The sequence below is a fragment of the Balearica regulorum genome, chromosome 1, assembly GCF_011004875.1.
Source record: "Balearica regulorum gibbericeps isolate bBalReg1 chromosome 1, bBalReg1.pri, whole genome shotgun sequence".
NCBI classification, from domain to species: Eukaryota; Metazoa; Chordata; class Aves; order Gruiformes; family Gruidae; genus Balearica; species Balearica regulorum.
Genome location: NC_046184.1, coordinates 52,737,515 through 52,755,164, shown reverse-complemented (window position 1 = coordinate 52,755,164; position 17,650 = coordinate 52,737,515). Strand labels below are relative to the sequence as shown.

General features: G+C 35.9%; 1 protein-coding gene across 1 annotated transcript in view; it reads left to right on the top strand.

The window, feature by feature from the left end:
- Window positions 1-17,650, top strand: part of ANKS1B (ankyrin repeat and sterile alpha motif domain containing 1B) — a 450,874-nt gene that overhangs the window by 211,359 nt on the left and 221,865 nt on the right. The window contains 2 exon segments of the mRNA XM_075749435.1: window positions 12,557-13,140; window positions 15,174-15,246. Coding sequence (XP_075605550.1) covers window positions 12,557-13,140; window positions 15,174-15,246 — 657 coding nt within the window.

Below are 17,650 nucleotides of genomic sequence, written 5' to 3'. Positions count from 1 at the left end.
GGAAAAAACCATATTGCTCTGCAACTCTTCACCTGAGAATTGCGAAGTAAAGTTGTACAAGTGTGATGGTCTTTCTTTTTTAATAGACTTTATCAATTAATTGACTTCAAAAACTGGCAAAAAGTATCAAACCTTGGAAATGACTGATATATGCTGAATCTTTGTCTTTCATGTGGTAATAACATTGCTGTGTTGACTTTAGTGTGAAGTATGGTTTCACTGAAGTAGAAGAAAGATGCCTATTTTAAGAAGCAGGCAGTTACTTTGATTCAGACTTCTGTGCTTCTCTATTGTGGTTACTCCATGTCTTGGGCTGTTATGAAATGATAAAAACAAGGTTTAGATTGATTAGACATATGTTGAAGCCACTTACAAATTACAGACTTTTAGTCTTTTTATATTGACAGTCAGACTGAGAAGTTTAAGCAAACTTAAATCAAGTTTCACTTAAATTTTACTTTTAAAGATCAGTTGTCATATCTGTGAAATTAATTTTGGTTTGGAAACACATAGCATATTTCCTCATATATTTGTAGATGGTTATTTTTTTTTAAGTTTGTCCAAGTTATAATAAATACCCACAGAGAGGGCTGGAAGAAATTAAGTTGCTTTCAAAAAAAAGTAGCCTATATGCCTTTTTTCTCTTGTTCTTTGTTTACCAGTACTATAGCTATTCCAATTACTTTAAATTTTGGCTCACCCTTTATTCTCTGAGCAGAGATTTTAATAGCTTAATGACTTGTTTTCCATCAAAAGACTTGAAGAAAATTCAATTACCTGTTAACTGGGCTAGAAAGAGGCCAGTATACATGTCCCATTTGGTAGTTCACGCCTTGTTCATTTAAGAAATCCTGTCTCTCCTCAGAAATACCTGATGTGTATCACTTATTCCCACCACCCTCATCAGCCTTCTTTCATTTAAGTTGGTGCAGACAGGCAGAATAATTAACATGAGATGAAATGCTAATAATACTATAATGTTCCAGGTAATCTATTCCAGGAGTGACCACCTCGACTATTTCTGACTGTGCTTCTTTACCTTAGGTGCTTACCTAAAATACTATGCTTTCAAGATGCAAGTATTGGCTAAATACTTGTCATTTCATCTTTGTATCTTCATGAGATTTTTGAAAATTAATAAAAAAATAATAAAAAATCCCTTTGCATATTAAAAAAGTCCTTTTTAGGACCAATTGTAATTTAAATTCTCATCAGAAGTTTCTGGGTTTAGAATCTTTGGTCTTCAGGATGGCTCCTTTCTTTTCCTCTTGTTCTTACTCTCTTCTCTCTTCCCTTCTTCTCCCTTTTTTTCTTTTCCTATTAGTTACAAAAGGAGAGCAATAAGGTGTTTGCCCACTTTTAATCAGAAAAATGATTAAAAAATTTTGTCATTTTTCATTATTTTAACAATAAAAGCTTTTAAAAAATTAAGGAAAAAATGAAACATCTTCCAGGTTTTTGTTCTGGTATCTGTTATGGTGCTGTCTGGTATGTGGAGTTGCTAGTGATGCTTGTTTGCTTTTTTAGAGAGAGGAAAAAGTGACTTGTGTAAATTTCTCAGGAGACTGTGATCATTTTCTTTCCAATTTATTCAAATGAAGAATATGCTAATTAAAACAATTGTAATATTGTTTTCTGCAATAATTTGTTAATTATGATTGACTTAATGAACTACTTCTGCATACTCAGTTCTCCTGAGTGTGTTTGTTAGGTTAGACAAGTTGCCAGAGCAGAACTTCATCAAAATACCACCGGAAGAATCAGTGTTGTTTCAAAGCAAGTTGATCCTGAACCTCCACAGGTCTGTACAGCACCAACAGTGGGCTTGAGGCAATGCAAGGAATTGTCTTTTTCAGCAACATAATGTACACCAATGTTAATTTTTTCTACAGCTGTCAATTTAGTTGAAATATGCAGGTTTTTTAAAATCCCTTTGAATCATGAAATACCGGAACAATTCAATTCTGCTACATGACTTCTCAGCAGAAGTAGAAATAGCAAAAGAGTAATAACAGGGCATTGTCAACACATGAAAGACAGGAATCGATTATTGATGACTTTGAAGGTTTATGAAGGAAGAATTTGTACGCCAAAAATTGTCTTAAAAATATCAGTGAGAACCAAAGCAAGTAACATGCTCAGTGCAATGGACCAAGAAGGTGACTTTTGTAGAAGAGTTCTTGAATGGGTCAAGATCAGAGGGCCTGAAGTTTAACAGACACAAGACAATGGTTTGGGTAGCAATTTTTAGCTGGGTGGGTAGAGGCCACATTTTAGAAATATTCTGCAGGAAGATGTGTTGAGGGTTAAACACAGTATGAATGTGTTAATCTATGGAAGTAGGAGAGAATTTAGCACCCAAGTTACAGTACAATGCATGTGTCAAAACAGTAGGTCCGCTCTTTCCTGCTGTGTTTGCATGTCTGACTGATGAAGAACTTAGCCATTCTGTCAGTTTTAATAATTTCTTTTTTTTTGGGGGGGGTAAGAAGGGGAAAGAAGGAGAGAGGTTGAGAAGGAGTGTGCCCAAAGAGGCTGAGTCTGAGAGCTCAGACCTTTTTCCGGTAGTGGCTGAAAACAAGTATTCCAGAAGGGACAGTTTGAAACAGGCCACTCTCACCAAATTAATATATACCTACTGAAAGTGAATCCCTTTCCAAAACAGAAACAACAGATACTCTAAAAGCTGAAAGCAGAAATGTGAACACTTTTGCTTTGACTCTGCCATCCAATACTGAGGAAGTGTTTGAAATCATTGTCTGGGGGATACTTCTATTACAAAAAATACCGAGGTTTGGAAGCTTGTTGTCATGTGAAATGAAAGAGCAACCTTTCTAAATTTTAAGTGAGAAATGCTGAGAGAAATGTAGCATGTTCTTTCACCTTACCCACGCAAATCAGTTAGGAACAACACCATGAATGGAAAGAACCATCTACTTCCTGACTGACCACAGTGATCAGAATTAGAAGAATGGGGGACTGTTATGGCTAAAAGGCAAATGGTGGCTCAGATACCTTCGTAGACAGTATTTGACATGCACAAAACTTTGGTGTGGCCGATAGACAAATGCATTGCCTGTGAACAGAACTTCATTGTTTGTTGTTTTCAGTACAAGGAAGTCCAGGTATCTCTTATGGATGTCTCCCAGAGTAAAGTCCTAATGATCCACTGGATTAGGAATAAAATGATGGGTCCAAGGAGTGCAATAGATTATGACCTATCCAATGAAAAAAATTGCCATCCCTACCATTTCCATTCTCAGTTCCCCTGATCTTTGAAGGAGGCAGGTGAGCTTACCAATTGTTTTCAAATGTAAGTCTTCTAACTCTTGGTTCATTCCACAAAGATTTTGAAGGGATTCTTCTAAAGAAAAAGAAAAAACTTAGATGATGGTGATCCCCTAATTATTTCTCTGCATTCATACAAGTGTCCACTTCATAGTAGCCTGTCTGAATAGCAGTCATGACTGTACAAAGCTTTTAGGAAATGTGTACTACTTTTTTGCCTCTCCTCAATCCATGCCATCTTAGATACGGTCCTCCTTTAAAAATGCTATCATTTTAAACTGTTGCATAATATAGTTCATAAATATAGATTATTCCATGCAGTTTTTGAGCTTTCCTAGTTGCAATTCCATGGCCTTTGTCAGAGTTCACTCTTTTGAGAATTTGTTGTGGCAAGAAGTGAAGTCTTTCTCAGCAGCATCTGTTGTTTCCATTGGAAAATGGGAATCCCTAGCTATGAGATTGTAAACCAAGATAGAATTCATAACTCTGTCTGCAGGAGGTATATGTTGATATATCAGCTCACCTGGTATTCGCATGGGACTTCCCTGTTGATGCAGATTGTGCCCATTTATGTGTCTACAAAACAGGATCACAATGATCTGTTCTTTCCTCAGGTGAAATGTAAGCACACTTGCTTAAATAGCAGAAATACATTTATAATAGCAAGATCAGATCTGGCTGATCCGAGTCCTTAGTTCACAGGTAAACATAATTATTGATGTCTGTTCATCAGTCTTCCTCATACTGAGTGAAACACAAATAAATTAGAGCAGAATGAAGTAATAATAATATTCTAGGCCTGTCTTGCCTCAGATAGTTCTGGTTTAAGGACCTGATGAATTTGTTATAACCTATATTGAAGCATTTTTTTTCCTCTAACACTGTAGATAAGAACTTGTTATCTCTGAAAATAATTTGCTTTCTAAATCCAAAGTATTTAATTAAGTAAGAAAGTTTCATGTACTTATTAAGGATGTGCCAACAACTGTATGGAGCTCTCTGGTGGGGAAGAGTTTTCTATTCTGCAGCCTATTATTCCTGATATTCTGATGAGGCTGTTACCTGAGCAGAATCTGGGCTATCGATTATGGGCCTATAATGGGCCAATTCCCACCAATATCAGTGTAGTTTCTGATCACTTAGCCTCACATTCTGTTTTCCTATTTACAGTTCCTAGACTCTTAAATTACTTTATTTGTGTGTTTCTACCAGTCTGGAGGATTTTTTTTAAAGCTGTACTATCTTAAATCCTTTTAGCTTGGTAAATTAGTCCTCTTCATTAGACCATGCCAATATTTATTGTCATCATGCCCATTATTCCACCTATCTAAGAAAACTGTGTTCTCAGCAGGTGTAACATGTTTGAAAAGCAGAACTATTTGGTGCCTTAGGGGGCTATCCACCTGATGCATTTCAGAGAGGAAAGCTGACTCTTACATTGCAGAGAAGTGTCATCCTTTCGTGAATGGCAGAATTCTGTGGAAATGACTGAAGATGTTACCAGCACCTCCTTGTCATCACACTTCTTTCATAGGTGACCACTCCCAGATCTGGCTTCATCTGAAGGGTTTCTGTGAGTGCTTTCTAATCCATCTCAAGCAAAATAAGTCAGATGAACTCAAGTGGTCTACCCAAATTGCCACAGCTGATTTGCCCTAAGCAGATCAGAGTTCATTCTTACAAACAGCTCTGACAGTGGAGCTGTTGACTGATATCTTCTGGCTGAAGAGCAGCAGGGTGGGTGGTAATGTTTTCTGTTGCCACAGCTATTTACTAAATGAAACTCTTGTCTTCTAACTTTCACATGATCCTACCGGAAGATAAATCATTCAGGATTTCTATGTATAGTACTTATGTTGCATGGATTTTCCACCAGTTATGTAAGTAGAGTTTTAAGTGGATTAAACTGTGCCTCTCTGTATCAAACTCTGTAGTTCAGAAACATGGGTGACAAGCCCTGTGTTTCTAACCAAAAGAAGTGACCTATATTTGGAAATATCAAGGAAATATCTCTGTGGGAGCTTGTGACCAGCAACTAGTTGATGATTCATGCTGTTTTTCATAATCATATATTTTTATTCACATAAGTATACAGAGCAGTTAGAGAAAAGTATTAAAATGAGCTTTTCTTACCTAGATCTGCTCTTTTAAGACAAGGAGAAAGTTTCTGTAAGGTTTGGTAAAACCCAGTTAACCAAGATGCTCCTGCAAACAGCCTGCAAGAGGCTGGGTTGCAACTTTTGCCTCAGACAGCTGCACGTTCATCATTTCTCTTCCCTTTTTTTCAACTGATTCTTTTAGCTCCTTAGGTGCTTTTTGCTCTGTGTTATTAAGAGAGCTTAGTAAAGTGTCATTTGTGATGAAGCCTGAAAGTTGAGAATTGTCTTCCAAGTTCATTCACTGTTCTTCCATGTCTGAACTATTGCAGTCTAATGCTTGTTTTTCCTGTAACTAAATCTGAAATTGAAGTAGTGCTTTTCTGCATCCTAGTAGCTTAATAAACCTGCACATTGACTCTCCTAGCAGTCATAGTCAATTTGTAGCAGGTTAATTCCATGTTCCAAATGAACATATGTTTCCAAAATGTCTTGAGCTCATATCTGGGGTCAGCCAGCATTTTATGCTCTGTGCCACTCAGATGATCTGGCTTCTTAACTTGATGGCTAGTTTGGTAAAGTATCCCACAATTATTACTTAAAATGCTGACAATTTTTCAGTTCCTATCTAAGGTAATTGTATTTGAGTCATTTGAAGTGGGGTATATGCACAGAATTGCTTCAAGAAATTATTTATTCTACAGTAATGGATTCTTTGAGATGTATTGTCTGCATGGGTACCACCATCAGTACTCTTTGTCTGCTACCATTTGACCTCTAAGAAACAATTCAAGTGTCTAAACAGGACTTTCTAGACCAATTTGGACACCTCAGATACCCTTCCTGGCCTCTAGCTACTTTCACAAAAGACCCAGGTTTCCACTAACTTGTGTGTCACATCTGTCAGCCTTTGTAGTCGCCTTGGATATCCTACTGTGTCTAAAATGAACATATATGTCTATGTTGAGTCCTTCACTTTCCCCACCCAGGATTTATAACAAAAAGATGTAGGGACTTGCAAGCTTGCTAAAAGACCTTGATTTTTAGCGATTAGTTTGAAAACAGTTACATGTAAGTAATGATACAAAATTTCAGTAAATGTTCTGAGTTGAAAAACTTTGCAGTTCTGGATGTAATCTTCTATGACTACATGTACCTACATCTAGAACTGGAGTGTAATTCTACAGCCAGAGGTATTTTCTAGACATTTTGTCATTATTATCATTATTATCATTGTTACCATTATTATCATTATTATCAGACTTTATGTCCTTACAGCTTTGTTTCTATTACCTAACAGAAAATTTTGCAAAATTTAAATGAGGCCATTTGCGGCGGAGCGTGTCTTTATTTTACGTTATTTCTTATGAAGTCACTGATTCCATTCTTGCTGGCTTTGAAACATAATTAGAAGATGAAACAGAGCATAGATGAGCTTGTGTGTGCAATGAGGAGAGAAGAGGTAAACCACTTTGTATCTCATCTTAAGTATCTTAAAAGTACTGCTCAGATCAGAAATATATTCTTTGTCAAGGTTAGGAAAGACAGAAGTGTATGAATAGTGGAAATGCCAGAACATATATTTTCTGTTTTTGTCTCATGCTTGGGGAAACTGAATTGTTACTGAAGCAAATCCTTCCTTCCAAATACAAGTGTTGAAATTGTTGAGCAACATCTCCTTTTAGAAACAGCATTCTAAAAATCATCCATTATTTTTCCAGTCTCTTTTTTGCCTTGACAATTAGTAAGTTTTGTTCTCAGTAGGTGGAGGACTTTGTCATTCCTTCTTTGTATTTCATGTGTGAAATATCAGGAGTGGAACAATTAACGAGGTTTCATTAGAGTCTTCAGCAAAAGGATATGGTTTCAAGAGCTCATCTGTCATATTCATATTGCTTTGCACTGATTTTGGTTATTAAGTGTCACCAAATTGTCCTCTTCTATTACTCTTCCCTGCTGTACTACATTGTCAAATTAACATGTACTTTCTGAGCACAGCCACAGCCCACTCAACTGCTAGTTTTTTCCTGCAAGAAGAGATTACCGGAGAATTTCTCAATGCAATTATATGTGATCTTTCTGCAAAATTACATTTTGCCTCAATTTCCATTCATTTCTCAGAATTTCTTATGAAAGATTGCTTGAGTGTTACAAAGAAATGCTGGTGTGTTGGTTTTTTTCTTTTTGCTGCATGTTAGAGTTGAAATATTCTAGTAGAGTTTTAGCTTGAACACATATGTTGAATTAGTCCAGTGTTTCACCTGGGGGATGTTGAGCTTTATTTTATCTACCTGAAATTTTTAGCCTATAAACATGTTAACATGTTAGTTTTCTGAAGGATTCTTATTTTGATGAGCAGGTATAAGGCAGATTCGTGTGCTGTAAAAATGTGATGGTTCATGGGAGGCTGTCTGTCATTAAGACGTCTAGGAACCATGCCTTATATAGTCACAAAGAAAGAAATTCTCATGGAAACGGCATTATGGAGGTGGCAGCTGCAGCTCTGTATTTTTGTCTAGGTTGAATTTTGCAGTTAAAGATTAACCCTTTATGTGATATATATAAAAATTATGTTTATGTCCCTCTCAAATACAGAATATATGAGTATCAAAACAAATTTCTGAAAATGTACAGGAAAGTCAATGCATCCCTATAAGAGTTAAAATTAACTGTATTTGCACCAGATTACACTCCTATTGCTGAAATTTTGGGCAGGAACTATATTTAGATATTATAATGTCATTAGAATTAGCAGTAATTGCCAACTAATATCCTTCCTCACTGAAAGCTTTTTTCTTCATTAGAGGCTGGCGCACACTGCTCAGAGAACTCCATACGGAACTATCTTCCCCCCAAAATCTTTCTCATCTTTTGCATTTCCTGGTGGGTCATTGTGAAACTGATGAGTAAAATCTGGACAGTGAAACTACCAAGAAGGTAGCAACAGTGAGGCAGTAAAACCCTTCAGTACGCAGCCAAGCACAGACTGCGATGTTACGGGATTGTGAATTGGCAGTTATGAAGCTAGTAGGAGCAAGCACATAATCCACAGAGAAACTTTAACTGTGATTTTTAAGGGACTGTTTGGCTTTGAGAAGCTGGTAGTGTTGGAACCTGGGCACAGAGCCTGGAGAATGCCGACACCAACCTTGCAACCCACCTTCTGGTGGTTTCTTTAGATTTAGGAGGAAGCAGAAGGAGAAACAGCAATCTGGCTGGACACTGTTGCTCCTTTTCTGTTTTTGCTGATGACAGTAGAAGCCCACATTCTTCATTAGTTGCTTAGTAATCGTGTTGTTATATCTCCCACACAGGTCCATGGTACCTTGCTATAACATTTACTAGAGTGAGAAAACATTGCACTGCCTCATCAAAGATATCTGCAGCCAACATACTGCCATCAAAGAGCTGGAGCTTGGTCAGAGGACCATGTTGTTTGCTGTGTGAAATAATGCCTTCCTGAATATTGTGACTTCAGTTTTTAAATGCTATGAATTTTCTGTCTTACACCTTTTCTTGCTGATCATCCCATTTTATATCACTTTGGCAATACAACCAGTGTCATCTCCACTGAAGGTATTCTGGTGTGTCCAAACCAATCTTTACCATGCAAATAAGATGACTTCTTTGCTTATCAACCTTCTGTGAGAGAGTGATCTCCAAATATTACTCAACTGTGACTGTTAGTTTTATCAATCAACTGAGTGTGTGGAAAAGGGAGTTGAGAATACATTTTTGGGCAGAAATTATACATGTGCAGAGTGTTCTGCTAAAAACATCTTTCCGGAACAAATGAAAACAGAACTTGAATAGATTAATAGTGCAAGTGTCACAATACAGTTGTTACCATAGCTATATAACAAATTTCTAGTGGATTTTTATTTTACATTAGAAACTTGTGCCATGGCAACAGCAATGCCTATAAAAGATGTGACTCTGTCATTATAATTTATCTATTACAGCTCTTTTCATTACTATTATTAACAACTGTTATTCTCCTGAATGTACTTTAGTTTTGAACATGGAATCTCTTGAGATACAAATGTGAATAAGCTGATTTCCAACTTTACATGAATGTAAAATTCATGGTATTTTTTATGCTCCTGATTTTTCTTAACGTGCTCTGTAGTCTTGGAGTCAGATTCAGAAAATAGATATGTGAGTTTGATGAAGCATCTGTAAATTATAACTCAAACACTGTAAGTGAGAAATGGTGTTCCACAGTGTTCTATATAAATACCACAAGCAACTGTGCTGGAGTGCAACAGTGTGTAAATAAATAGCTGATTGAATTGCAATCTGCTGCCTAAATGCCAGTTTGGCTCTGTATAAACTGGTGATAATAGCAGTGTGTATCTGTGGCTTTGAGATTATGGCAGAACTGAATTTATTTGTAGTTCCAAATGTAAACATTTTCCCTGCAACACAGATATGGCCGTATCACGGTGATTTTCAGAAGTAATCCACGCAGCTGGGTAAGCTGTACGTGCACTTGTAATAACACTAAAGGTCTGTAGAAATTACATCTGTCTATGTTTTGGTATTTAGGATACTATTTACAAGTAAAAACATAAGGTGGTAAGGAAAAAGCAGTATCTGGTGAGGAAGCAAGATCTCTTTCTGTTGGCTTTTTTTTTTTTAAGATTACAAAAATACATGTTCTGGCAAAAAGCAAAAAAAAAAATAATATTTAGGCAACTAAAATAATAATACAAATCTGTATTAAAAGAGCATTAAACTTAACAGTTATCAATTAAAAATTAAAAAAATTTAGAATTATAATTGGATCATTAAAGTGTTGATTGGAAGGGACATCTGGAGGTCATCTAGTCCATCCTCTTGTTTGAAGCAGGGCAGTCATCATCAGATCAGACATGACTTTTCCTAGCCAGGTCTTGAAAACCTGCAAGGATGGATATGCCACCTCTCTGGATAACCTGTTCTAGGGCTGCAGTGGAGCATGCAGTGCTGCTTGCTTCTTAACCTTTATCATTACCACATACTTTTTTTTTACTGACGACCCCAGTCTTTTTCATTGCCCAATATAAATCTGGTTTGCACTGCTCAAAATCATGTGGTGAAGAAGGCATGGCTATGAGATCTTTGTTTCCTTTGTCATATAATTAACAAAGCTCTTAGTTAAAGCAAGAAGTATCAAGGAAAAGTTTGTAGCAAAGTTATTAGTGAAGATAATGTACGTATTGGTGAAATCCTTGCAATCCAGGTGTCTAAGTTTTTCCTTTTCTGGATTTATTCTTCTTTCTTACTTTGTCCTGACAAAAACATTTATCTCTTAAGTAAGTTCAGTAGACAGCTGATAACACTCATGTCTGGAACAGCAGAGTAGAATCCAGTTTATGGTTAAGACATCCAAGTGTAGGTATCTGAACGCAAACTGGATGCCCTCTCCCATTACAGTCATTGGCAGTTACGGTTGACAGAGTACAGGGAGTGATTCAGCTGACCAGCCTCAACATAGGGTGAGTGGCATCACTCTCCAGGATCCACTGACTTTATCAACCTGATCTGTGACTACAGTGGGAGGTTACAGACTTCTTACCTATGTAGATATGTAAAATGAGATGTCTTAATCTGGAACTGAATGCCAGCTACTGAGTTGTTCATGTAAGGGAAAAACACTGAAGTCAAACATTATTTGCATCACCTATTTTTCATTTTAAGTTCACCTTCAAAATTGCAGACAAAGAATTAATCCAGCAACTTTCAGAAATCAAAGGAAGTGAGAATGTCCCATGTCCTCCTTTTCCCCTGCTTTTTACCCCCAAACCAATTTTTCTGGCATTATGGATTCCTTAAGCTCTGTCACATCCCACATTCAACCTCTCACCGTGACACCCCACATCTTCTTAGTTGCAAAATGTCTTACGTGTATATTCCAGTCAGTTGTTTCCCAAAGAAGAAAAGTAGATTGTATTCGTTTGCACTCCTAATCTCGATTAGAATTTTATCCTGATATTTTAACAAATGAGAAAACCACATAATTTTACACTTTTAAGCTGCCGACTAGTAAAAGAGCTGATGGTGTTTTGAAGTACACACAAAAATCTTCCTTCTGTCATTCATATAATCAAATACTGTGATATTTTGAGATTTGTGTGTTTTTTTTACAAGCAGATATTTTTGAAAATAGGAGGAAACTGTTCAATTTCTTTGCAAAGTGTGACATGATGCTATGTTTGATTCCTTCTGGTAGCTAGTGCTGTGCAAACAGTCCTGCAGTTAGAGTCTACATACAGCTTCTAGTAGGAATGAGATGAATGTATTTATCTTTAATGAAGTAGTTATATAGATGCAACTGTTAGTAGGGACACAGTTATTCTGAGTAGAATAGGCAAAATTAATGCCACGTGGATAGAGTGATGTTATCCACACCAATACGTTAAATGAGGCAGCACAGTTACAAAAGTTGGGGGTTTTTCCTAGTCTTTCAGCAACAGGCATAAAAAGAGCTATAAACTTTTAATAATCCACTCTGTGCCAAAAAGTGCATTTTTTCTGTAGTTCCTTTGTGTGTGTGCTAAAATGCATATAAAACTTGTTTCAAAAGACTTGATTTCCTATTCTTTTTTTTCCGATGGTTACTGTTGCTTTGAATCTATTCTCAAAAGTTCCCAGAAATAAAAACATCACTGTAACAACAATCTATTCTTTAGAGACTGTCAGTAAAAAAGCATCACAGTGTAAATTCACTATTATTATAATAACTATGAAAAGAAAAGTTACTAACAATACTCCTGACAATACTGGTTCTTCATGTGTTTTACTACCTATAAAGTAACTAGCTAATTCATCATATTAAAATGTATAATTTGTACATATTTCAACTCAATAACAAATTAAAAGAGACACCATCAAGTTGACGGAATAGCAATGACCTATTTTATTTTATAAATTTGTTTTTTTCCTGGAGTTTATGCATAGCACTGAGTGGTTTTGGCTGTTTTTCAACTAGTCAGGATAAAATAGCGAAGTTTAAGGAGAGAATTGTTTTTTAAGAGACTAATAAATCAATTCATGGCATAAGTATCTTTTATTTCTGTACATAGGAAAGAACCAAGCAGCATACAAAAGTCATTTTGCAGAGAGTAAGGGTTTTGTTGTTTGCAGTATTTTATCACCCTGTTTTTTTACAAGGTACTCTCTCATTTCAGAACGTCTTTGCCAGGGAGAAACATCCACTGAAAGTGAGCTTCCCATAGGACACCCAGCTGAACAGTTTGCAGGTTTACTTCATGGATCATCACCTGCATGTGACCCACCTGATAATCCACTCCAGCTGTACAGCAAAGCAAACCAGTGCAGTGGTCCCCTAGAGAAAAGCATTTTGAGCAAGAGCACAGTGCAGCAGATACAACTACAGAAAGCAAGCAACACGGATCCTCCTGTTAAGAAAAAAAAGCCACCAGTTGTAAACAGAACCATATTTCATACTAAAACTAAACCAGTAGACAATCATACATTGGTTGGCACGTCAACAAGGATAAGTGAACAATGGGTTATTACTACTGGGGGATTTGTGGAGCGAGCATGCACACTTGGGAGAATACGATCTTTACCAAAGACTTTGCTTGAAATGCATTTGTGCAAAAATGTTTCAAAATCTGATTCTAATCTTATCACCCATCCACCAAATGACAAAAAAGCAAGAAGCAACTGGAGTGAACCCACACCAAAACAACAGTGCTCCAAAGGGAATTCAGAGAGAACACCTTCTTTCACATCGGAGTGGGAAGAAGTAAGTTTTGTTCGTTTTTAAGTACAAGCAAATATATGGTATTGTGAAAATGCTGATACTGTTTTCAGTTTTAAAGATTAAATAAAAAGTGAATCTTCCACACTGCAAATCTTCAGAGAGTATGTCATAGTGTAATGCATGGTAGTTTGACAGCACAAAATGCAATGCATTTCTGTTCAAAATGCTACACACTTAATGAAGTCTTATGTTTCCATAGTGAATGAGGTTAACCAGAAGTAATTCTGCAATTTGTTGTGACATGGAAATTATTTTCTACTAAAGCCCTCACCACTGACACTAATAAAATTGGTAAAATTGTTTGTAGCTATGCCCATTATTTAGATATTTGCTAACTATTTCCCACCATGGCAATGCCCACCAGCAAGAGACAAGAGAAAATGGCAGGAATGGAGAGTCTAAGATTTTTAGGTTGATGATGCATTCTGTGAAGGCTCCATATATAACATATCCTCTAACTGGTATGTAGCCTGTGTACAGAATGTTTGACATATACCTGACTCTTGTGTGAAGTGGGAATACACTTATAGCTACAGTAAATTTAGGACTATTAAAATAAATGTCCATGGAGTTTGTAGTGCACATACTTGCTTATACAAAATACTTTATTTTAGTTTTAGAACTAAATTTAAAATAACTTTTAGACACCTTGTTTCTTTTTTTTCTCCTGTACTAAATTTCAAGAATGTAAATGATTCTTCATAGACACAAAAGTTCCCATCTTACTGAGGTAAATTAAGAGTGGGAAAAGTTTAGATCTTTTCTGCTATTACAGAGAAGCAAGCATTTCTCTTTACAATGACTGCTATGGGGAAATGTATATATCTCCAGAGTGCCATTTTATTTCAGGAAGAACTCAGAGCTTGTTTCTGTGATTGGTTATTTTTCTAGAAAAAGGTTTCCAGCTCATCTAAATGTCTAAAGGTAGTTTTTGTTGTGAAGGAAATACTTTCTCAGTGGAAAGGTACTTAGGATCAAGTTTTTATGGTAGTAACTTGGATACATTGTTATTAAATCCTGAAACAAGTCAGGTCCAAGTTTGCCTTTTTAGGGGGACATCAGGGTTTGATGTTCTTAAGAGTAAGAAGAAGGTAGTTTGGGGATTTTTTTTTTTTTGAAGTATTAATTCTAAATCTGCAGATTCTGACATAATTCCCAGATTTTCTCCTGTCACCAGTGACTAATACATAGTTTTTAAAAGGAGATAGTTTTCCTAATACTCCTAATATTAAGCTCAGTAAAACTGAGTTTTACTGTTTTTCTGTGTGTCGGCTTTCTTAGACAACACCAACCTTTTGATTCACTTTTTCTTTTGTCCTGTTCTTATGGAAATAAGGTATAATTTTTGGCATAGTAAGTTCAATGTAATTTATAAATGCGCAAATGAGTTTTGGGATCAGTGTAGTACTGTTTCACAAACAATATCATTCTGTGGTATGTGGGGACGCAGCTATGTTTCATACCTATTCAGTGGCCTTGGGGCATATGGAAAAAAGGGAGCTAGGAAATTCTCCGGAAATCTCAATTGAACAATTGCTTTAGTACTTTATAACACACAAAAATATTATTTTCTTATGCATTAATATTACTACTCAAATAGACCTCTAGTATTTCATAGTTATCATCAAATGAAACAAGCCTATAAAATTAAAATCCATTCTGTTATATACTTTAATATATGCCTTTTTCTCATTCATATTTATATACTGAAATATGACAAAATAGTTCTGAAGAATGAGATATACCTAGATGAGCATAGTTATCAGTACAAAAGGAACTGTACTACAGAAAAAGAAATACTAGTCTCAAGCTTTAGCTTTTGCTAGCATACAAATGTTGCAAAATAAAAATCAAAGTTGAGCAATTAGTTGTCTACCTTTGATTTTTGCAGTTTGCAGTCTTGATTGTTGTTTACCTAATGAGAGTAATAATGCCATAAATTTATGCATGAAAAACTAAAATAAAATAACGAAGATGGGGCCAATCAATTGTTTTCACTGTTCTCTTTCTTGTAGATTGATAAAATCATGAGTTCAATAGATGCTGGAATTAATACTGGACTGGGGGAGATGAATGATCACACTACAAGTAAGGAAAAACAACTAACTTGTTTAATTTTGACTTAACTATCTTTAGGGAAACTATAATAACCCACTGTGTTGAAATCATTTGTAGGTATTTGAATAACCATGAACAGAATCAATGTTGTTTACTGTTAGAGATGCATTAGGCCCAGTATCCTGGAGCTGTTACTTTAAATAACATATTGGAGTCATTAATGTTGTTTTGAAATCTTACCAGAAAAAATATTCCATTAATGTCTTCATACTGAATTCTTTCTACTAGGGGGATATTTTCCCATCTTTTTCAGCTGAATTTTTGTTTGGAATGATGGGACCCTGAGTATATATAATCCAGTAGCTGCTGGCACTTTTTTAAAGCATTATATTATCTAATGCTGCTTGGAGCAAATATTTGGCACAGGGCTGAAAATGTTGCTGACAGCCAGTGACTGGTGTTAGCAATGATGGGAAAATTTGCAAACCTTCCATACCACAGTGAATTCTAAGAACTCTAAGTCATGACTAGCCTGTTAGTGTGTCAGCATAAGCCTATGCAACTGTGCTGATAAGAATTGTACTACGTCTTCTTCCTAACTCATGGAAAGAAAACTGACTTGTACGTCTGAATAATTTGTTCTTGAGGCAAAGCTACGTTAACTCACCTGTACTGGTACATCCCTGCTAGCAATTGCACGCAATTACTTGGGTTTATGTATTGGGCAGGAGACTATGTACCTTATTGCTTAAAATTTTTCTAAAAAAAAAAAGTATTTTAACAACTATCCATTTCATGGAGCATTATATCTGTAGAGGACGAATCTTATCAATTAAATAGAGTTGACACAGCTATTTTAACAGTAGCTGGACAGTGAGAAGAGAATTAGGAAAAAGAGAAAATAACTGATTTTAATACAAATATAATTGCAGAAAGAACAAGCTGATTCAGATTATTTTTTTATAAAAGAGTAAGGGGCAATATTGTGAAAAGCGCTAGGCATGTTGTCCTGGCAGGCTATTTTTTCTTTCTGAAACTTGCATTGTAGGAAAGAAGAATTATTCATGGAGAAACTCTATGTTAGGAGATAGTTAATATTTTCTGAAGATTATAAGTAATTCAGGATTTGCTGCTTATTATTTTTATCATGGTAGTACACGGGCACACAAATGCAAATCAGGTGTCCATTAAGAAGTTGCACAGCAAGTAAGAGCTATGAAAAGGAGACAAAAGCAACAGTATGCGTATGCAAATTTGCATAACTTAGTGATGTGTAAATACTACTCTGTCCCTTTCTATGACTGACCACTGCTTTTCTTTTTCTACTTTTTTCTTTTAAGATCAGAAAACATGTCACAACTCTTGTCATCAACCATTTAGTGGCTTCTACTGCATACATCATTTTTCTTGGCATTCACATGTGGCGTTTGGTTCTTCAGCTCTTTCAGTGGCAGGTGATCTACTCTTCTCTTTGCTTTGTCTTTTCCCAGAGGGGACTCCGAGTCCCAACTTTATCTGTTCGGTGTGCAGCTTCCTGCAAACCAACATTTTTTCTTTTAACTCCTTAATAGTATTTAGCTAATTTAGAATGATAATCTGATTTTACTCTTAATGAAGAAATCAAGCTATGTACTATTAATCAAAATACAACTACTTTTCTTGAAATTTAATCAATTTTGCTTGTACATGGAGACTGCAATAATGACCTTTCTGTTATAGAACTGGCTATATGCAACTTCACTTATATGTTTTCCACTTTTCATTCCTTTATGCCTTTTCCAGGTTTCAGTCAAACACAGTTTAGGCAGCAAAGGGAACTATTATAATATCAAATCATTAAATGCATTATATTAAACATGTTATACTTTAAGTATATTCTTACTTTGTTAACAGAGTAATAGGGTTATCTAGCAGAAAATAAGGAGTGTATTTCTCACCGTTAGCAGACTGGAGTAACCAATCAAGTGGAGCCTTATTACAGTGATATATTTAGCAACAGATTTTACTTAAGATTTTAGCTTCTGTTAATTACCACTTATTAACTACCACAAGGCAATACACAGGTTTTTTCTTATTGATAATATAACCTAAGAGATTTTTTGATAGGTCTTTGGCCCCAATGAAGGTGTTACTTTCACGTTTTCTGCAGCAAATCAACTTTTTTTGTCGTGTGCTGCTTCTATTTAAGCTCCTGTAGTTTAGTGGCAAGAAGTGTCCAAGGTGCCCCATTGTTCATCAGAGGTGCCTCACATAGCCCTTGTCTAATTACTTGCAGATGCTGTCATTGTCTCGATCCCAATGTGTTTTACTTAGGGTTTTATCTGCCCAAGTATTGTAGTACTGAGGACCTAAATTCCATCTTAGAATTTCTCGTTCACCTTCTCATTCCCGGCTCTGTGCTAAGCATAACACAGCCAAATGTAAAGATCTGGAC